Genomic DNA, 23487 nt, shown 5'->3' on the forward strand with positions numbered 1-23487 from the left:
AGGCAAATCATCAACTCGATCTTCCCCCATCACAGCAATTGGTTCAACATTAACAACTTCCTCCTCTAAGGAAGCCTCCACTTCTTTCCCAAAGGAAAGAGTAAAGACTCAGCATCTTGGTTAAGCACCAAAGGCAGCTGCTCTCATTCTTCTCCACCTTCCATAACTACGATAGGCAATCCTTGTTCCTCCGGAGGAACCTCTTTCCCCTTTTCTCTCTACAGCTCCTTACTCTAGTTATCTAAAGCTCTTCGAGAAGCCCTACGGTGTATAGAGAGAGAATTGTCAGAGAAAGATAATATGGATGATAGGGAGAGAAATAGAGAAAGAAGCCTTAGGGTTCTAGCTAGAGATAATATTTTGAGAGAGAGAGAGAGGAGCTTTCCTGATTTTGTTTTAAGGAGATGGGAGAGATGGGAATGAGAGGAGCCAGCGGGTGCATCCTTTGAGAGGTAATGATAAGGAATCACGCTCCAAAGGCAATAATGGGTTTTTGTATCTTTCATTGCAGTAGCCTTGAGAGCTTGGATGTGGGGTTGTAGAGAAAGAGCATGTAGCAATGAGAACCCAATTTAGAGAGAGAAAGAGAGTAGCAGCGAGACCCAAGTTATAGAGAGAGAGATGTTGCATTTACTACTGTAACAGTAAGATGGTAAGAGTAAAGAACAATTCTGTTTAAGGAGGCTGCATGCAAAACCTAGGATCTATTTCAGCCTCACCACATATACTGAGTCGAGAGAGAGTATTTGCATGTTAAGGCTCTAAAGCTTAAATTACATTTCTTTGTGCGTGTGCTTGTGCGTGTTTTATAGCCCTAGTGCAAGGCGCCCTCCTTGCCTTGCAAATCCTGTGTTTTCTATTCTTTTCTTACCTTTCTCTTCTTCTAACTTCTCCTCTCCTCTCTATCTTTTCTTCCTTAACCTCCAAGGAATGTGTGCTTCTCCCTTGTTCCAGGCGATGACATTTGCCGAATCTCCTTCAATAATCCTACCCCCTTCCATGGTAGCAATCAGTTTCAGTCCTTCTAATAGGCCTCGTGTTTCTGCTTCATTTGCTGTTGTGATACTGCAAGGACCCAAATAGGAAAAGATAATGTGGCCCAAATTATTTCTAATGAGTCCACCGAAACCTGCTGCCTCTGGATTGCCAAAGGAACTTCCATCAAAGTTAAGTTTGAAAGAATTCAAAGGTGGTGGTTTCCAGACCGCACTGTTAGCACAGTCACCACTGCCAAATGGTTGCTGATAATTAAACTTTTAGGAGTGAAACCACTATCCTTATGGTAGTTCGTTTCCTTCTCGTAAAGACACATGGCGCACCTATTGGGAATAGGAATCCCTTTCCTTTGGAGCTGGTCTATAGTGAGGGCTCTTTCGAAGCAAGCAATCCAACCAAATGCTTGCACTTTAGGTGGTGCAATAGTGGACCAGACCTTGGAGAGAACAGAGGTTGGATTGAGAGGGAAGGTAGGTGGTTGCTGGAGCCTTTTATAAAAAGAGGCCATCGAGAATGAGCTAGAGGGGGAGGGAGTCAACACCAAGGCGTCCATCCCCGAGAGAGCAAGGAAGGTGGAATGAAGGGACGCCGATAGAGAAATGAATTGCATTGTTTCCTCTTCAGAAAGGGGCGTTTGAAAGAGGGGTTCTAAACCCTGCGATTTCCGGAGATAATCATCTCTTTTGCTATAGTGGAAGATTTGTTAGAGCAATAGAGTAGAGGGAGGGGAAGAGGTCCATTAGAGGGGTGTGGCCTAACCAAAGGTCAGACCAGAAGTGCACTCTAGCTCCATCTCTTGGATGAAGACGGAAAACTGCTTGAATAGGGACAGGGACGCCAAGAAAGACTTCCATGCGCCTGATACCCTGCTCGGAGATCTCCCCTCGAGAAGCCAAAAATCTGTTGGAATTTTATATTTGCTGCGGAGAACCTAAGCCCAAAGTGAGTTGTTCTGAGTGGCCAGTCTCCACCACCATTTCCCTAGCAAAGCTAAGTTGTGTTTCTTTAAAATTTTGATACTGAATCCTCCCTGGTATTTTGGAAGGCAAACCTTGTCCCAGGAAATAAGGTGACATGTTTTTGGCTCAGCTTCTCTTGACCAGAGGAAATTCCTCATCAATTGATCTAGGCAGTTAGCTACTAAGACAAGCATGTGGAATAAGGACATGAGGTAGACGAGAGAGTTAGCCAAAGTTGCTTTGATGAGCGTGGTTCACCTTGCAAAAGACAGATACATGCCTTTTCAGCCTGCCAAATGCCTGACCACTGTCTCTTCTTAGGTTTCCCTCGACCCAAAGGTACACCAATGTACGTAGTGGGAGGTCCTTCACTTTGCAGTCCCAATTGGTTATAAGTGCTCTGGTTTGAAGATTGGAGAGAGCTACCCCAATCATTTTCAATTTTTCTATATTCACTTTGAAACCCATGGCGTACTCAAAGCATTTTAAGAACAACCTCATATTTTCTATTTCCTCTGGTATTGCGTCTAGGAATACTAATGTGTCATCTGCGTATTGCAGGTGGGACACGATTGGGCCATGAGCACAACTATTGAATCTAGAGAGAAGGTCTGCCTGGTACAGGCAGCCAATGGAACGGCTAAACACTTCCGCTAAGATGGCGAATAGGAAGGGGGAGAGGGGGTCTCCTTGGCGAAGGCCCATTGAGGATGGGAAGAAATCCTGCGTGGATCCGTTGATGAGAACAGAGAAGTGTGGGTTGGTATAGCAGCCCCTCATCCACTTCCTGGAGCGAACCCCAAACCCCATTCTAGACATGGTTTCATCTATAATTGACTAGTCAACGTGGTCATAAGCCTTCTCCCAATTTATCTTGAAGATCAGGCCTGGTTTTTTGGTAAGATGTCTAGAGTGCAACCACTCACGTGCCACGAGGGCCCCATACAGACTTTGCCTATCTTTAATGAAAGTGAACTGGGATGGGGAGATGACTAAGGGAAGGACCTATTTCAGTCTGGAAGCCAAAACTTTAGCAAGAATCTTAAAGGATGAATTGACCAAACTGATTGGTCGGAAGTCCTTCAGTTCCTCTACCCCTTCAATCTTTAGGACAAGAGCACTAAAGGTGGCATTGATGGCTTTGTGATGGATTCCGCGGTGAAAAAATTCGTCAAAAACACTTAGGAAGTCTGTCTTGAATGTGTCCCAACAAAGCTTAAATGAGGCAATGGGAAAGCCATTGGGGCCAGGAGCTTTGTCTTTGCCCAGGTCGTTGATTGCCGCCAAGATCTCTGTTTCAGATAATGGGTGTTCCAACCACTGTATCGAAGGGGTAGGAATGGTTTGGAACTGCAGATTGCCCATTCTAGGTCTAGGCACCGAGGGGACCGTGTATAGGTTCTGGAAAAATGCAAGAATGGCAGATTCAATCTCAACTGCTTGGTCCAAGATCCTATTGTCAACCTTAATTGTGGAGATGAAATTGTCTCTTATGTGACATTTAGCAATTATGTGGAAGAATCCCGTATTGTGGTCCCCAGATTTTAACCAACTGACTCTAGACCTTTGGAACCAATACAGCTCTTCCTTTTTTAGGTTGGAGAAATATTCCAACTTGGTTTGAGTTCTAAGGTTGCATTCAGAAGTGGAAAAAGGCCGAGATTCCTTAGTTCGATCTGGTTCTTGTATGGCATTCAACTGGGTGCGCTTGATTTGGGAAAAATTCCCTAGAATGGATCTACTCCAGCTACAGGCTTCAAGGTCAATATGGATAAATCAAAGATGATGGGGGTGGGACTTACAAACGACGAAATCAGGGCACGCATCCCAAATTGGGAATCTAAAGTGAAGGATTTTCCCACCACCTAACTGGGCATACCATTGGGATTGGGAAAGCCTAAAAAAAGACAATGGCCCCAAGTCATAGACTGAGTGGACAGGAGTTTGGCAAGTTGGAAAGGGAGATACCTCTCCCTGGCTGACCGCATTACGCTGGTCAAAGCAACACTGGCTAATGGTCCGGTGTATTTAATATTTATCTTCCACATGCCAGCCTCGGTGGCCAACCGTCTAGACCAGCTTATTAGGAATTTCCTCTTATCTTGACAGGCCGAAAAAACCAGACATCACCTTATCTCTTGGGAAAAAGTCCGACTACACAAATCTCAAGAAGGGCTAGAGATCAGGGATCTAAGAAAACACAACCTGGCTCTACTAGGGAAATGGTGGTGGCGCTTAGCCACCCAGACTAATTCCCTTTGGGCTCAGGTTATTTGCAGTAAATACAGGATCCCGGAACAAACGTGGGTTCCTAAAAGGATTTCCCCGAGTAGGGCCTCAGAAGCATGAATGTCCTTTGCCTCCTCTCTCTCACTGTTCAAACAAACCATTCGATTTCATCTAAGAGAAGGTACAAGAGTGCGCTTTTAGTGTGACCTCTGGATAGGACACACTCCTCTAAGGGACCTCTTCCCATCCCTCTATCATCTTACCTTTAACAAAGACTCTACCATAGCAGAAGAAATGGTCCTGTCAAGGGGCCAAAGAGTCTGGAACCCCTCTTTCAGAAGAAACCTCACTGAAGAGGAAACTAGACACTTCCTCTCACTTTCGGCAGCTTTACACCCCTACTTCCTAGGCCCACTTGGGAGGGACTCTCTAGTCCCTTACTCCATTCGGTACCCTTTCAGTGGCCTCATTCTACAAAAGACTCATTCAACCCCCCACCTTCCCACTTAATCCTATTTTTGTCCTTTCCAAGGTCTGGTCCACCATAACTCCTCCAAAAGTACAGACTTTCAACTGGATTGCCTGTTCTCAACGGCCTCTCATAGTTGACCAGCTTCAAAAGAAAGGGATTCCGATCCCCAACAGATGTGCATTGTGCATGAGTAAGGAGGAATCGAATCCACACATTTTCATTCATTGTAGTCTTGCTTATGACCTGTGGAGCCAAGTATTACAGTTGTTCCGCCTTCAATGGGTCACTCCACCCTTGGTCAAGGCTCTCATCTCATCCTACTTACGCCTGTCATTGGCCGAAGGCTAGTAGCGCATTGTGGAAGGCTGCCATTGCAGCTACCATTTGGATCATTTGGTTAGAAAGGAATGTGATGGTCTTCCAAGGTCACAAAAATGCAGTTTCGATGCTCTTCCACAAGGTTACTACCCTAGTAACTTTCTAGGCCTCTAGCCACAGGGCCTTCTCGAGGATTTCTGCTAACACCTTTCTCAACCAATGGGCAAACATCCTATATCTCCAGCCACAGAAGCTTCAAAGACCCAACAACTGGCTGCTTCCTCCAAAAGGTGCCATTAAGCTTAATTTCGATGGTTGCTCGCTAGGGAAACCTAGCCCTGCTGGCACCGAAGGTTTCATAGACCATCATCGCAATATTCTCTTCACTTATTCCGAACACTTGGGCCATGAAGACTCTCAGTACGCTGAAGCCATCGCTCTTCTCATGGGTCTCGAAAGCTTTAACCATTCATGGGGCTCACAATTGCTGGTGGAAGGAGATGCCCAAAATATCATCTCCAGGGCAGCAAGCACTTCACCAAATCCTTGGTACCTCTCCTCGATTTTTGATGAGATTGCTAACATATGCAACGATATGAACATCTTATGGAAGCATACTTGGCGGATATCCAACGGGTTCGTCGATCTTCTTGCAAAAGACGGGTAGGGCCCATGCTGAAGACCCCGCTCGGTCGATCTCCTTTTTTGTTCTGGACCACAGAGGGCGTTTAGGCACTTAGTTACACATATCTACAAATCTTGTAATCGGGCAAATATATAAGCCCCATTTTTTTGTAACTCACAAGTACATCTTTTTGTAATCAGGTAGATTTAAAAGCCATTTTTTGTACAGGGTCTCTTGACCTATTTTTTGACCAAGAGACCCGACTTGTGGGTACTCTCGGACCCCTCTTTTGTACTCTAACAACAACACAAAAGTTAACTTTCTCTCAAAAAAGATGTGGAGCGCGATGGAGAAAATGATTGTACTCGATATCTTCTTCAGTGGGAAGATCACCGTCTTACCTAAGAATGATTCCTGCAAGTTGTCGTGCAAGCTACTGAACTTGCCTCTTGAGATCTTCCATTTCTTCATCTCTGACATGACATGATAGATCCATGGGAGCTTACCTTCCATGTCCCCTTGTTGCCACCATATATTTATTGGAATCACAAACCCTTGACAGAAAATCAGCAATTCTTAGGCTGAAACCAGAAAGTTCTAGGCTCTGAAATCAACAAATTCTTGGCTAAAATCAGCAACCCAAGTCTAAATTCACAAATCTGAGACTTGACTAAAGATTTCCTTGCTGCTTAAGAAATCTGTACTTTGATAGTAATTAATGTGGAAAGTATATCATAGGGAAGAAAATTCAATAATCTACATATTAGAGGAAGCCTATATGGCAAGCGTCAGTAGCTTTGCACTAGTAACACAAGAAAATATCTCAAAACTCTTTATTCTAAGTTATCTTTGTAGACCCCAATTTATAATAAAAGACTTAGAACCAAAGAAATCATTAATTCTAATTGGAATAAAAGCCTTAATTAAAATAAAAATTTTAATAACATTTTTACCCCTAATAAAACAAATAATTCAATAAGCACACTTTCTCTAATAATCCTACAATCCTAAAAATATAGAAGAATCCCCAAAAAAATTTTAAAAAAAAACTAAAAATAAACACTAAAATTAAAATATATGCCTTTTGAAATTAAAAATGAATTAAAAATAAGAATAATTTTGTCATGCATCATCCCTATTGCCCTCAAGGATATGAGCTTTGAGGTGGGAGTGTGCCTTTCACTTCCAACAAGCCAAGATGCTCTGTTGAGTGGGGTTTGATCGTAAGATTAGTAATAATTTGGGCTAGAATTGAGTTTAATTTGTTGTAATTGGGGTTGAGATAGGCTAGGTTTTGGTTTCTCTCTAAGGTTCAAGACTTAGGCCCCCAAGCTTTCTTTTTTTCTTTTAACCTCTCACCTTTTAACTAAGCTCTAACTTTCTAACCATGCTCTTAACTTCTTCTAAACTTTAGAAAAATCAAGGCTTGAGGTATTTATAGACCTCTAATAAAACATGGGAGGGTAATGAAATGGTTAAATCATACATGGGTTGAAAACTAATGTTCTGTTATATTTTTGTTCAATGGGCGAGTTATTTATGGATATTTTGGGGAAATATCAGTTGTTTGCCCTTGGAACTTTTCAGGCTTCACATACCATTGATTTATTTTGCAGTTTCAGCTAGATTTTGATGGATTTATGGTTATTTTCTCTTCATAAACTTATAGAAAATTGAGTTAATTTTATTTTGCGTCAAAGTTCATCCAAGAACTCATTCATGGAGTTATTGACTTTTTGTCACCTATAGGATTTCGAACATGGCTAGTTCTCCTCCTTTCCTTGGGTTTCTAAGGAGATAGAAAAAGTTCGTTCGGCTCTAGAGAAGAGAGGTGGTATATGACCTTTCCACCCAAAAAAAAACTTTTATCTTATTCTCTCTAAAACTCCTTTGGAGAAGCCCAATATATCTTTTAGGTGGATATCCTGTCTAAATTTTATAGGAATACTCATAACCACTTCTATCTTTGACTAGAGGTCCTCATCATATAGGATTATATTTTTGTATCACTCACTTAAACAACATACAATATACTCCACCCACGCGACCCAAAAATCACTATATGCAAAATGAAATTGTATCCATCAAATGAATGCAACCTTATGCTCTATACAAGTTAAAAGGGTTAAAAACCAAAATATGTTAGTATAGATAATGAATTCCCAAGTAATACATAACAATTGTACAAAACATGCCCATCAAATAAATCCTAGCAACTTAAAACCATGATGTATTAATACATGACAAAACATACATACTCAATACATACTCAATGGGTGCCATCTTGACACATGTAAAAATTTGAATTCGGAATTCACTGATTCAAAGGAGGCTCTGTGTGGCTACATTGATGCGCAGACCCAGTTAGGGTCCCGTCCTTTTGGGGTTGAGCATGCCCTTGACCCTGCCAAATAATCAATTATTGAATAATGAGGTCAAAGAAGACAGAATAGAAGAAACATGTCGTCTATAAGAAAATACTGAAGGTTTCAGTCGCACTTGTGATGCGATAGGATGCTGGCCATATTCTTGCCCATATGTATTGCTTGCATAGTAATGTGAATATGCCATTTGCTGCAGAAAAAATCAGAAAACATAAATATCAGAATTTCTAAACCCATGATCTCACCTATTTAATACAAGTTAACATCTTAACCAAAAAGAAACAAATAAAACTCAGAAGATGTGACCTATTTCATGAATGTATGTAAGACAAAAGGATTTTGAGACATTAGCTCCGGCAGGAATGCGCCTTGGGCACTCCAATTATTTTGATTATGAAATTGTCCTTCATAAAGGACAACCTCTTGAAAATAGGGGAACTTTTTTGCTGGAGATTTAATGCACAAAAAGTCCCCCACAAATTTGTTACACCCATCAAGTCGTGGGTTAAAACCCCACAAACTGGCCAAACAAAAGTGAAACACATAACATGCCTGAGAATAGTACATATGGTTCCAATACTGCTGCTGTTGCTGCTGTTGCTGCAATGCAATGACCTGTGGCTGCTGCGGCTGCTGCTCTTGCTGCAACGCAATGATCTGTGGCTGCTGCTGCTGCTGTTGTAATGCAATGACCTGTGGTTGTTGCTGCTGATTCTGCTGAGGATAATGCCAGATATGAGGGGCATATTCTGGATTGCTATGCATACCTCCATAGTGATCAATACTCTCTGGAGGATACTGATAGTGTTGTGGTGGCTGCTGTAGAGAATTGGGCAAGATAACCATGGGTCCCCGTTGATTATCTTGTTGCATATTTTGCATAGGCCAGCTGTTGGCACCCACAGAGTGTGCCTGAGTAGGTATCTGGTATTGGACATGCATTGGGTTGACATGGCATGCTTGAGCAATTTGCCAAGGTTGAGGCTGAGATGAATACCCATCACTCCCAGCCATCTGAAAATGTATCCCAGTAGGTGGGCATGGGGAAAGAGGAGGAGCCAGCCATTGTTGATGCTGGTGGGGGGGATATCTATGGAAACCAATATTAGGATCTACACATGGCCAGTTCACTACATGGCTTGCATGTGGATCTGGCAATGAATTTGGAACTGGGGGTACTTGTCTTTCGACATGTAAATTTGAATCTACACTAGTAGGAGTAGACTCATTAGGAATTTCTCCATGAATTTGTTTGGCTCCATCAGACGATGTGCATGCTGGATCAGATTTGAGAGAACCATGTTTATCTTCCCCATCTATTCCTCCATTTGGGCTCATCAAAGTAATTGATTGACGAGTGATTTGGTTGTTAGTACCTGGTGGAGTAAACTGATCAGCAGTGTCACAGGATATAGAAAGAGTTTCAAAAGGTGGTGGCTGGAGATCAGTCCCTGTTTTATAAAGATTCACACATTCTATGGATTCTGAGTTCTCTCCCTGAGGAGATCTATTTTGTATGACTTTTTCATCCTGAGCATTGTTCGAGCTTTCAAGCCCATATATTGGCTCGGCCAATGGAGGCTGAGAGTGCAAGTCAGTATTTTTACTCTCTGAAATGGAGTCCCCAGTTACATTTGCATCAGCAATTTGTGCAGTTGAGTTTATCCTACTTTGTGCCCCAACATCACCCAAGCATTGCACATGCTGTGAAAGCATTTTTATGCCATTCTTATCTTCTTCATACAAGGGTTGACTTAATGTAGACTGCTCAGCCTGGATATCGGGAGTTTCCTGGCTAGACATGAAGTGGTGTGGTGAACCACTTGGTTTCCTTGTTGCTTCCACATCCATGGGAGTCCATTTATATGAAGAAGTTTCCCTTATTACATGTGGGAATAGCTTCTTATGACGATCCCATGCTTTTAATATTTCAGGGATGGTGCCACACAAGTCCACAAACTGCAAGACAATCAACAAGGGGTTGATAAGAAATAGATCATCACACAGAACACACATACAATGGTAATATCAGTTAAGAGAGAGAATAAAACTTATGGCTGTAAAACAAATCAATCAATCATCTTAAGAGGTAGGCAATATACTCCCCTGAGAAAAGACAGTAGGCGAAGAATTGCTCATTCTATGGTAGACATTTATCATATATACGGAACTGTCAAGTACCTTACCTCTACAAATAACCTTGATATCTCCTGAAGTTCCATGCCGCTCAAGGAAGGAGATGTATTGGATTCGGGAATTATTGCTTGTGTAATAAGAGACTCCAGCAGAGGAATCTGTTCAGGGCCTCCATGCATCAATTCAAAATGTACTAGTCCCTGCATGAATAAGGCAAGTTAAACATGGAAACAATTGAAAAGGAAAGATTAACCATAAGACCCTAGCAACTCATATTAGTCACAGAAGGGCAAAGGTCACCCTATGCCATGCCAAAAGGTACCGCATCCCACACTCCAACCAAAAGGGTGTGATGCAAAGGGATATCCACCAAGTCCGAGTGGAGAAAAGATGAGAAGGCTCAGCAACCATGGGCATTACGGTATGATAGTCTAAATAGCATGGCTTGCCACCTCACCCTCATCCCCTACCATCAGTACCGTATCATGTCCTCTTAGCCCAACTTTCCTTAAGCTACATCTTGTGCCTTGCCATAATTTTTCAAGGTACACTATAACTCATGGATAAACCTGGCACGCCTTGTGCATGCTGTTGCCGTGCTCTATGTTGCTGTTTGCCCAAGTCTGGAGGCCTAGATTATCTTCTCATATTATTCACAACGCTTCAGAGCCAAGAGAGAAAGTAAAATGCCCCAAATTAGCAAGTGCCCATGTCATCCTTCAGGGCCATTTTGAACAGCAAGGAAGGTTCTTGCATTCGTGTCCCTCAAGCAACTACATAATTCAAAAGGGAGACTGACAAGCCACCACCACCCAAATCTAACATCCTCGTTGGATGCTCATATGCAGAAAGGTCCCCAAAAATCTTGTATCGAGATGATGATGTGCATGCCCCCACCACCCACCATGCACATCATCTCATTGACAAAATTGTTGCATGTCCATTGGTGTCTCCGCACACAGCCAGATTTTTTGTTGCACCATGCTCCAGTCTCTGCATCGTAGGATCACCGCTCACCAGCTTAGCCATAATACATTATGCTGCCTCCTGCAGTGCTCAATGTCCAACCAAAGCCCCTATAAACCTTGATTAAATTGACAACATGTAAGTCAGCCCACAAGTTGATCGTCCACATTACTGTTTACATGGCTTGGTCCCCTCATTGCTCTTCTAAATTAAGATAACTCCACATCCACAAACATGCAACAGTAGAATAGTTGTAAGAATGTAAAATTTGATACTAATAAAAAAAAAAGTGTTCCTGATCTGACATACATCAACTATCCACCCATAAATCTTAGGCAGACTATAGTAAAGAAGAAAACCTTTTAATGAACAATTTACTGGTCAATAGCTCCATCATAATATAATGATGTCTGGAAAACAATTTAAAATTAAACATCAAACATTTATCAATAATAAAAGACAATTAATACCTTCAGAAGTGTTTTACACTGAGGAAAACGTTGTACACCTTTGACTAGGACCTCCCTGGCTCTATCGATGCTACCTGTTACCTGCAGTTAGTTTCCGAAAAATTACTACGAGTTTCACACTTCTATTAAGTTGTCCTACAAAAATGACTCATTAAATGCACACCTAGTAAAAAGAAGAACATTGCATGCTTTGAAAGATCAGCTCACAGTGCATAATTTCAGTTTTCCAGTAAATGCCACACTTTTCACAGAAAGTGATCTGATGATGTCATGCTCTGAAAGAACATCCTTTGCAAGGAGGTGCAAAGCACGACATATTTGCAAGTATGAATATGCAATGTTTTGTAAGTCAAGCAATCTAGTGATGTGCTGTGGGCTTCTCAGAAAATTGTAATTACACACTGATGGAGGGCAAAATTATACTTATTTTTAATTTCTATTTAATTTTAAAAGATGTATACTTTGATTTTATTTTTAGGATTTTAAGTTTTTTTGGGGATTATGGGGTTTTCTTATATTTTCTTGGGAAAATTACAAAAAACCCCTCAAAATATACTTTTTATGCAACTTACCCCCAGCTAACTTTCTCACTTTTTTCCAAAAAAACAAACTTTTATGCAAATACCCCCCCCAAGGGAAAAAGTTCATTTTTTTAGATGAAAATGCCCTTCCCGTAGCACATTGTTGGAGCGCACTTAAGTAGTATCGGAGCCCTGTGACTCAGAATGCTACACTGCCGGAGCGCACTTACACAGTGCTTGAGCACTGTGTTACACTGCGGGAGTGCACTTACGAAGTGCCGGAGCGTTGTGCCCTTCCCGTAGCACATTGCCGAAGCGCACTTAAACAGTGCAGGAGCCTTGTGACTCAGAATGCTCCACTGTCGGAGCGCTGTGTTACATTGCCGGAGCACACTTATGCAATGCCGGAGCGCACTTGCACAGTGCCGGAGAGCGGTGTGGGTAGTGGGTAAAGTAAGGGTAGTTTTGCCTTTTTTTAATTTTTGGGATGGTTGGGGGGTTATTTGCATAAAAAGTTTGTTTTTTGGAAAAAAGTGAGAGAGAAAGCTGGGGGTAAGTTGCATAAAAAGTATATTTTGGAGGGTTTTTTGTAATTTTCCCTATTTTCTTTATTTACTATTCATGAGTACTATTCATGATACTGTTTACATACTGCTCATGTGTTATTGTTCATAGTTCCTGTTCACATGCTACTGTTCACAGGGGTATTTTTAGAATTGTAGTATTGTTTTAGCGATATTTTAGAGTCTTAAATGTTTATTTGGATCTCAAGTTAAATTAGGGTTCCATAGGCTTATAAAAGGTTGGATGTCATATTTTGGGAGATATATATTATATGATTGAATTTTATTTTATGAAAGAACAAAGTTCTTCTCTTGGCTTGATTTACAACACTGTTCTTTCTTCATTATTGCTGATTTTACTTGTTTAAAGTTCAAAAAAATGGTGGATGCAATTTTCCACCTTTCCTTCATACATCAAGTGGTATCAGAGCATGGTTTGAGGACGGCAGGAGATTGTGATGGCTTGTCGTGAAGGTCTTAGCCGTAAGGATGCTGATCTGGTCCAACTCTATTGCTGCGCAAGCGGGGCTAGCAACAACATGCCCTAAAGGAAGAGGAATCTATGTGTATAGATCCAAATCGTGAGGGTTTTTATGGAGAATGGCACGAATCAGAGTCCAACTTAAAGTTGGAGTAGAATGATGAAGCTGCCATCAACTACCCGTTCTATGCATGCGCTCCGCGTTGGGAGCCTCATTTTGGGGAGAATAGATCATGGGATTTAGTTGATCTCCATGATTTGATGGAGAATGAGGTTGATTTTGGCATAGGTCGAAATCAGCAGGTTGTAGATTGGATTTGCCACCAATTTTCGACACATACTTAGATAATGAACAAGATCTTGTAAAAGATCCAATTTATGATGATGATCAAGGTTTCATGGTTAAGCCAATTTTTGACTAAGAAAAAGATGAAGATCTTAAAGATATCAAAGAGGTGGAGCATTTAGGAGATTTAGGGTATTGGAATCAGAATAGTGCAGTCCAAGCATGGTCGACTAAAAATCTGAAACTCGTGGCCTTAGTTTCAGAAAGACTCTAAAATTCAGAAAATTGAGTTTGAAGTTTCTTACACAATTTTCAATGGGAGCTCAAGAATAGCTAAATTTGATAAATTTGCATCAATTCCTCAATATACATATCATGATCCATTTCTTGATGAATTATTTTTACTATGAATAACATTTAAGCTAACAAAGAAGAAGAAGGTGGTTTTGACATTGAATTCATCTTAGCACACTTCAAAACTCGACGGTAATTTTCTCCAACCAAGGGACAATGACGGAGGGAAAAATTACACTTATTTTTAATTTCTATTCAATTTTAATGGATGCCTATTTTTATTTTATTTTTAGGATTTGAAGTTTTTTTGAGGATTTGGGGTCTTCTTATATTTTCTTTATTTACTATTCAAGACTATTATTAATGGGTACTGTTTGCAGTTACTATTAACAGATAGTGTTCACGTGTTATTGTTCACTCATAACTGTTCACAGGGGGTATTTTTGGAATTTTAGTATTTTAAGGGTATTTTAGAGTCTTAAATATTTACTTGGATCTCAAGTTAAATTAAGGTTTCATAGGTTGATAAAAGGTTGAATGTCATATTTTGAGAGATATATATTATGGAATTAAATTTTATTCTATGAAGGAAGAAAATTCTTCTCTTAGATTGATTTACAGCCATGTTCTTTCTCCATTATTAATCATGTTACTTTTTTTTTTTTATACTGTTAACATTGCATTGAAGGAAAAGAGGATATACAAAGATGCCAAACCGCCCAAGGGGCAAGCAAAAGTCACCCAGAAAGGTGACAAAGGAACACTATAAAAGAAAAAAAATCCTAAAAGCCTAAACTGCCAAAAATACATAAGCAAAGCAGGTTGTGCCATCTGATTTTAGTGATTACTCCAGTGAAGCTCCTTGTTTAGTTAGTTCATAGGCTATTTGGTTGGCCTCCCTCCAAGTATGAGTCCAGCTGATTTTACTTGTTTAAGGTTCAGGAACAAGGCCGATTCAGTTTCCCACCTTTCCTTCCTGCATCACATATGCATGCACGTGATACATACATTACGTAATTTTTATTTCTTTGGGAGGTAAGTCAAACTTAGGCTATTTGAGAGAAAGTCTATGGTTCTTGCAAAAGGATTTAGTTCTGCATTATCTCAGCAGCAACAACATGATAACAAAATATAAAGTCAATCCGATGCATTTGATTAGCATATATATTCGACAGCCATGTGACTCATCAAGAAGGTCAGTAAATTATTTTGCACTAATAAATTATGTGAAAGCATCTCTTATGAAGAAATATTTATCACTTCAAGGTTATTATTTATTTTACATTTGCTACAAATCATTGAAGAAGCCGACATATGGTTCTGAATCTGTACTTCTTATCATGCAACAGAGTGTGTGTTAACTGGGGTCAACTCATCACTTGTCTGCATTTTAGCCATTTGTACCATTTTTACTTGTGCGATGATATTTGGGTCTCAAATATTTCCCTAACTTCTCCTGTACAATTATATTCTAGCCAAGATGGATTTGACACTTTAATATGTTAAGCATATGGGTGTAACTATGGATGCGAACCCCTGGGAGTGTGTCGGCTCCACTTCATGGAGAGAGCAATCCATGCTCAGTATACTAAGACTGGGTTTCCTACTTTCTCAGTATATCTCTATAGGTCTTATATAGGCGAGTACTGGTTTCCTAATCATGTTCCAAATCCAGATGGAGATGGAAACCACATCCAAACCCAATCCAACTAGATGGGACATAACTTCTCTTTATATATGCAGCGTGGAGGCTCTCTAAAAATTAAAAAGATAGAGGATCACATGAGATCCCACAGAAAGGCCCCTGTGAAATCCTCTTTGTAGAGAGAGAGAGAAACCCACATTTTTGGAAAAGACAGAAATTGGAAGAAAGCACTAGGTGCCTCTTAGACAATGAACCTTCCTACTCCTCTCCCAGAGCTTAGGTCTCATGGTGGTTGCATATGCTTTCCAGGAGGAACTCCTGCGCATGGTTGTTGTGGCTCGGGATCGGGACCGTGGGATCGTAGTAGGCTAAAAGGTCCCTGTAATTGGGATTGTTGTCTATTCGACATGAGTTTTAAGGATTGGGGATAAAGCAATTGGAGACCATGATCCCACACATTTGAGTTTGTAGTTTACTTTCTAAAGGATTGAGATCCATAGGTTAGAAGATGGAGAAATTCTAATGTCCTCATCTATGGTACCATAGTAATGGAATCATTGTCTTTAGATGCTCTTACCCTGGGCTTATCTAGTTGTCGAAGTGAGGACCTTGCTTGCCAATAAAAGGAAGCCTCCAATAGTAGAATCGAGGTCCTCTAGTTCCAATATACTAGGACCCTAATTTTGTAATCATGGTCCTCAATGCCCTTTTACATCATTCCCCTAGTATGAGAATCGAGGCTGTAGATAGCCCTCAAACAAAATTTCCCCTAGCATTGGAATTGATATTTGGAAGGATCGATTTTCATATGCTTAAACAATTAGGCTGCAACGAAGTCCTACTTCAAAACCAAGAACATTTCACCAAAATGTCAAGTTGGGGGTACAAAGTACAACACTCAATAACACAAACCACAAACTCATTTTTTGTTCAAGGAATGCAAATTACAAAAAAAATCTCATTTTTTGTTTCAAGTATGGGTCATCAAGGACCAATATTGAGGGTAAATAGGTTTTACATCTCCAGCTAACGTATTACTACGTAGGAGGCAGGATCAACAAATAACATTTAATATGGTTAATAGTGGTGAAGCCTCCAGCCATGCCCAATTACACCAAGAAATGGATTGAGAATATTTTTAACAAGATAACATCTCCAATTACCTAGAATTTACTTCTAAATATATTATCCCATACACAACAAATGTTGTAATTTGTTATTTTTTCCACGGTATTGGAGACTACAGAAGAGCATCAAAAGATGAAATCTAAAGAAGATGCAACGAAGCCCAAGCCACCTTGTAAAGTGTAAATCAATGGCTAGCAGAATGAAACAGGGCAATGTAAAGTGTAACTCCATGGCAAGCAGAATGAAACAAGGCAAATATATACTAATACCAATTCTTTGGGGGAAGTTTTTAGAGTCCAAAAAAGTGGAATGATTATCATATTCATGTTGATGGAATGATACATACTAGTACCTTGATGCCTGTTAGGTGTAAAGCACGGTCTCACTGTACACAACACTTAAAATTTTATGCAAAACACATACGTGCACACATTACATACACTTACATAAGCAAATTTGCAGTAGATATGGATAATACACCCACTTAAAATTCAATTACAAGACTTAAAAAAAATATCAAAAAACCTCATCATGGCTCCAACTCAATTTCCATTAAAAAAGAAACCAAGCAATAGACAAATACAGACAATTTATACTTAGTCAAAATTTCAGCAACATACACTTACAGAACAATTACATCAGACACTTCCATGACATACAAAGACCTTACTGTAAATGTGGGTTTAAGGTGAGGTTACAGCAGCATATAGAGGCCTCAGTGATGCACAATAGAGAGGAAATGACGTGGCGTACATAGGAGGTTCACATGAACACAGACTTGGCTAAGAATGCTCATGACCACACACCACTGAATATACAAAAGCTACTCTCACTCAATGAGGGGTGTGCCACACAATTAAGGGGTTCCTTACCCTATAGTTTGGCAGCATAACATTACATGAGAGAGGATGAGAAATGAGGGATTGAGTACCCCTGTTTATAGGAGAAAATTAGGTTAGGTGAGTGTGTATAAGGTTCCCTTTTGGGAGGTGCAATGTGAGCCCTTGATTTACAAGATCTATAGGGTGAGAGAGGCTTCAATCCAAGTCATCAATCCGCATCTAGCTATCACAGATCAAAGGATGGGATTCGAACACCATTATCCTATAGCCAATCCAAGCCCTTAATTTCTCTTCAATGTATCTAGTCTTGATTAAGTCTAGGTTAATTTGTATTAAATCAATGACAAAGTTTAGTCTCATAATATTTTGTTCAAAGCATGTGACAGAGAGATTCAAAGGGTGGGGCGTGCCCCTCATTCATGCTTTTCTAGTTTTGCTTATTATGTGATTTTGTAAATTAAGGACTCGAGTATCTTCTCTCACTTAACCAATTTACATGGCCTCACACATGTGACCAATGGGAGTAATCCTTGTGTCCCATGTGACAAGTGTCACTTTAGAAGCCAAATATCGAAAAATCCTAGGTCATTAACTTAATATCAAGCAATGCCCCTATTAGAAAAGGCCGCTTTTTCACATGTGTAAAGTGCACCTCGTGTGTCAAATGTCCTTGGTTGGCATTATCTAAAACAATTTTTCCTACGTTATTTTTAGCATAAAAAATTGTTAAAACTTTAAAATTTTCAAAATTCCTCAAAAATCATTTCTTGCTTTATTTCATGATTTTCAAAAGGCGTAGAGGTCCAAAGAAATATCATGAAGAGAAATTAGGTAACTAGGCCTCGGAAAAACATACATATTGCTTGGGCTTCCAAAACTCACGACCACTTTCTCAAGTCGTCTCAACAAACCCATGATCAACAGTCTTATGTAGGGGCTCATGATTGGCACATCAACACCGACCAATAGGCAATGGGATTCCCAAATCTAAAGCAGTTTTACGGTGCAACCTCAAGGACAAGTCAAGCACTATAGGTGCGGGTGTTCCTCTCTTATTCACATGTGCATGGCCTTCCTAGGAACTTCCCTTGGGGAAGGAGGCTTCCCAAATTGCGATGTCATATACACATGCCTTACAGAGGTGAAGGTCGAGGTTTTAGCCCTCGTCCTCACATGTTAGCCTCCCCATGCGGATGTCCCAATCTACAATCCAGTCAAACCACGAGAATCTCTCTGACCTGAACCAAGGACTAACCAAACACTCATTAGTACCCCCATGGGCCTTAAGCCCAATCCATGTGGGCATAGGTTTTCCCTTTTCTGTGTCTCTAAGTTTTTACACTCCTAGCCTCGGAACACCTAGGCCAGGCGAGTCACTCGAAAACTAGGCCCCTTTCGGTTCCATGCTCTCATTGGAGTCAAATCCACTATACAACAGTGGTATACAAGGGCAATCAAGGCTTGAAAGGCCATATACATTGAAAAATACTGCTATGGCATGCATCCTTTTGCCTTCTTCGCATTAGTATATGTTGGTCATGTCCGAATTGTCTCTTTATTGCAATCCTCAGTCCTCAATCACGAATGATAAAATGTAAGTTAACCATCCGAAAGAGGTCGTCAACTCTGACCATTTAGCATTATCCTTTTAACTCCCAAAATATTAAATAACAACACATGGCAGCAGTTTATTTTTGGATGTTAACTTTATTTACGTATATTAGTACTTTTTTGGGTCTACAGAGTACAAAGGAAAAGGGGTCAGTTAATTATTCAAAAGAGAAGGTCGATGTTAACTTTATTTAAGGATATTAGTACTTTTTTGGGTCTACAGAGCACAAAGGAAAAGGGGTAAGTTAATTATTCAAAAGAGAAGGTCGACGTTGACCACTAAGCATTGTCCATTAAACTCCCAAACTATTCACCAATAACACGAGGAACTATATTATTTTTGGAATTATTTTTTTTTTGAATAAGTTGACTATATAAGTTTTGGATGTTATGTATATGTACATTATAATTAGTAAACTTCAGGGTCTAGGAGGGGCTATAAGGAGTATGCGATTGAAAGATTAAGTTCAACAAAGGAATATTTTTATAAGTAGTTAATATCAAGAGAAATAAACTCTAGATGGATCTGGATCGCATTAACCAAGGATCTAGATCCCCCAATTTTATGGATCGAGATTTGTAAATTAAACAAACATCGAGAATTGAGATCCCTTGTCCTGGAGCAAAGGATTGAGCTTCTAGAGCTAAAGTTATCACCTTCTAAAGAGATCCCAATAACTATGGTCAAGACACATATGCGCATACACACATGATGAATATATATATATATATATATATCGATCTTGTCAGCCCATGGGCTGACTGCTACAGTGTCAGCCTCAATCTGGGCTGATCTGATGGTTACGACATCATTTCGTATTTGAATTTTCAATTTTTTCCTTCAAATCCAAATCACTTGAAATTTTTAGCGTTCATTCTTCTCATCAAGGCGCACCTAACAAAAATATATAAAAAACAATTCGCAAAATAAAAATTGATCAAACTACCCTCGAAACATTTCGATGGTATTTTGATCAATTTTTATTTTGCGAAATTTTTTTTTTATATTTTTATTAGATTCTCTTATTTTTGAAGAATAGACGCTCAAAATTTCAGGTGATTTGGATTTGTATAAAAATAAATAAAAATTCCAATGCGAAAAGAGGCCGTGACCATTGGATCGGGCCTAGATTCAATCTGGGCTGTTGGCAGACACTATAGCTGTCAACCGTAGGCTGACAGAATCCTTTCCATATATATATATATATATATATATATATATATATATATATATAATGAGAATTCTCTTTTCACAAAAAAATTTGAACTTAATAATCATATTCATATTTAATTTGTTAGAATTTTCAGATTTTATATTTAGTCAGACAAATCAAATAATATAATTTTTCAATTATTGCCAAACTGTCCATGGCTAAGATCCCTTGCCATTTTCCAGGGAATCTCAACCCCCCCACCCAGTTGCTCTTTGTCTTAACATATCCCAAATTCTACCAGCATCCCTTCTTTTTCTCTCTAACCCGTAATTCAAATGCCATAAGAATCCTTTAACACCCGATTCCCAATCCCACCCTATCGAGGCTCTCTCTAGGATTTTCTCACTCTAAATCTCAACAAAGAGACCAAAGAGTTAAGAAACCTATAAGAGCCTTGATCTGGGAATTCTGCTCCAATTGAAAGCAAGAAAAGGGGAATAAGTGGTGATTGGCAACCTCAGCTCAATCTGAGCTCAACCTCAGCTCACACCTCTCTCCTTTTCCTCAGACTTCTCACCATATGATCCTCTTCTTTGGCTCTCCACGTGATGCCCATTAAATTCTCCATGTTTTATAAACGTGTGGGGTACCCTTTATATAGAGGTGTCCAGGGCAGAGTAGACAAATGGAACTTGCCACCTAATTATAATGAGTATGGGGTGAGAGTGGCTAATATCAGCCATCCATTCCTTGGATAAACATCATATAGATTAAGGGTGGTCTAGACCTCAAACTTTCCCTTAAGCTGTCCTAACCTCGGGTAAGGAGGTGGGTTGCGTTAGGTAGGCAGTCAGCGTAAAACTGGCATATCTTACCATGAATCCTAAATCTACGTAATATGTGACCCTTGATATAGCAGAATGACGGAACATGATTCATGTAGCCGACCCCAATTAGTTGGGATTAGGCTTTGATAATGATGATTATGATGATGACCACAATGATAATAGATCAAGGGTGGACATGCACCGGTATCCCTTGTGGATTTTCTGCCATTACTCATCCCATCCAAGTTGGATTCCATTACAGCCTTAGATTTTCTAGTTCAAATTTGATTCCATGAAATTAGCATTCCAGTTCTAGTTAAGAACCTTTTAAAAAATCTAATTCTAACCAACTTTGAATTTTCATACTCGTACAAAATAAATATTTAGTCACGAAGGTAATCATTACATTCAAATATGAAATAAAAGTCCAAATTGAGGAGCACACGCCCCCCACGGGAGAACTATTCGCATAGTTCCCAGTGGGTCTTTGAGCAACAGCTGGCCTCAATTTGAAATTCAGTGGCCTAATAAGACCCACAAACTATGGCATAGAGGTTCCCTACATAAATTTCAAAAATGCCCTCAAGTTTACCAGTATTAAGACATTTACTGAAGTCCAAAGTTACCCCTTGTTTTAGAACAATTATTCTATTCCAAAAATACTTTTGCTCTAAAAATAATTCTATCACACAAAATAAAGATGACTAATTTCAAAAAGTAAAACCCAATTTATTTTTATCATAAAACCTTGAAAAACCATAAGATACTGTTGGAAGAGTGTGCTAGCAATGGCATAAAAATCTAACTACGCATTCTATGACTACCCTGCAGCCACACTCTAGGCATTAAACCGAACAAACAGACCCATAATCCATGTCTCCTATAAAAGAGGCTCATGATTGACCAAGAAAAGCCAGCCAAGGAATAGAGGAACTATAGTGCCACCACAGATTCTAGGTGCTCCTCCACAGAGGAGAGTCACAAAGACCAAGTTAGGTCATAAAGACACTGACACATTACAGAGAAGCTAGGGATCCTCTCTCATAAGTTACCAAAACCTAGTCAAGTCACATAAAGAAGACACGAGCACATGCACACTCCAAGGGAACACAAAGCCATTGCTCACGAATCACACAAAAGCAATAGATAAAATGTGAACTACACAGGCCTCACAGATCGCACAGGTCTATGACTAGCAGCATGTATGCCATGAAAGATACGTCAGAGCTTTAAGAGCCTTGACCTCACAAACCACCATCTCAATAAGCCCGTTGTATGTTATGTGTCTTGACAACAGAGCAAGCATTGCTGTTTGTATTCAATGAAAATTTAGACAACAATTTGCCAATAACTATCCTAAATGATTCCAGGTAAGGACATAAAACTATTGTCAACGACTTTAATGTTCAATATAATAAATAACTACAAGTTATAAATTTATCTCATGTCATCTTAGCATGTCCAATTTTTCACTCTGTTTTCTAGAGGCAAATATGAAATATTCGTGATTCTTTAACTTATCTAAATTTTGGCAATCCGTATTTTTGCCTTACCCTTTTTGAAACAAAACCAATTTATTACTAGTGTTTAGTTTGCCAATATATTGTCATTCCCCAACTTGCCAACTATTAAGTTAAGACAACATGTGGTTGGCTCATAGGTGAATATGAACAAACCTTAAACTTTTTGACTTTTGGTCTTAATTTATTGGTCAACTTGAATTTCCCTAAAGATAATACTGTTCCAAAAAATTTGAGTGTTCTAAAAGAAACCAAACACCAGTTTATAAGAAATTTTATCAAATGAAGTTTTCTCCCATATAATACATTCATTACTTAAGATAATATTGATCAATTGTATGTATTAAAATCAAATGTTTAATACCAATAATTCTAGTATTAAACAATGGCATATAATCTATAGGGCCAGAATTGAAGTTAGGAGTTGAAATTCATAAATAACAATATCATATAAATAGGTTATTTTAATTTATGATAGACTATGAAAATCAACGGTATATGTTACTTAGGAAGTGTACAAACACACACAACTGCCATTTTGGCCTTCTTAATACTAAAGACTAAAGTATAAACATGTAACATAAATCTACAAAATAAAACATATAGCACTTCATGAAGTACTATATATAATTATGCACAATATACATAAATTTACACAAACAATTTTATCTGTTGGCCAGAGAATAGCATCATCATTCAATAATTTCATTTATACATAAAAAATTGGAAAACATTTACAGACGTTCATGAGAGCATTTCTATAGTGTTTCGCTCATGGCTCATCACCATCAAAAGTCCATCATACAGCCACGGTTGTTTCAAAATGTCTGAATTTTAATAATTTTTCTGCGAATTGGGTTCATCTATAATATGGGACGTGTATACATCCAACCAACTCGCACCTAAATAAAAAATAAAATAATGAATTTGGTCATTTTATTATTTGAATTATTTTTTAATATTTTATTTAGGTGCGCCTCACTAAGGTCCACACACCACATAATTTCAGGTTAATCTGATTTGTAAAAAAAATATTAAAATTCAAATACTACCAGACAAT

The 23487-nt window shown here is 39.3% G+C and overlaps 2 protein-coding genes across 11 annotated transcripts in view; one reads left to right on the forward strand and one right to left on the reverse strand.

Annotated features, from left to right (window-relative positions):
- Positions 1–5068: 5068 nt before the first annotated feature.
- On the forward strand, positions 5069–5641 carry LOC148779489 (uncharacterized). Its single transcript, XM_088852664.1, has 2 exons — positions 5069–5116; positions 5219–5641. The coding sequence occupies exons 1-2, from the start codon at positions 5069–5071 to the stop codon at positions 5639–5641; spliced, it is 471 nt and encodes a 156-aa protein (XP_088708790.1).
- A 2083-nt stretch (positions 5642–7724) lies between these two features.
- The window catches only part of LOC18440935 (pre-mRNA-processing factor 39-1), a 42006-nt gene continuing 26243 nt past the window's right edge, over positions 7725–23487 (reverse strand). For 6 of the 10 annotated variants that reach the window (XM_088853999.1, XM_020671510.2, XM_088853998.1 and 3 more), the window contains 5 exons: positions 11556–11636; positions 10170–10319; positions 8536–9942; positions 8099–8173; positions 7725–8003 (listed from right to left, as the gene is read on the reverse strand). In XM_088853999.1, coding sequence (XP_088710125.1) covers positions 7914–8003; positions 8099–8173; positions 8536–9942; positions 10170–10319; positions 11556–11636 — 1803 coding nt within the window. In that variant the 3' untranslated portion in view covers positions 7725–7913. Of the gene's footprint in view, positions 8004–8098; positions 8174–8535; positions 9943–10169; positions 10320–11555; positions 11637–14548; positions 14677–23487 lie in introns of those variants that run through there. The other 4 variants (XR_016046042.1, XM_088854000.1, XM_088853997.1 and 1 more) reach the window with 2 other exon arrangements.

The sequence above is a fragment of the Amborella trichopoda genome, chromosome 12, assembly GCF_054954075.1.
Source record: "Amborella trichopoda isolate Santa Cruz 75 chromosome 12, AtrichopodaSantaCruz75HAP2 v2.0, whole genome shotgun sequence".
NCBI classification, from domain to species: domain Eukaryota; kingdom Viridiplantae; phylum Streptophyta; class Magnoliopsida; order Amborellales; family Amborellaceae; genus Amborella; species Amborella trichopoda.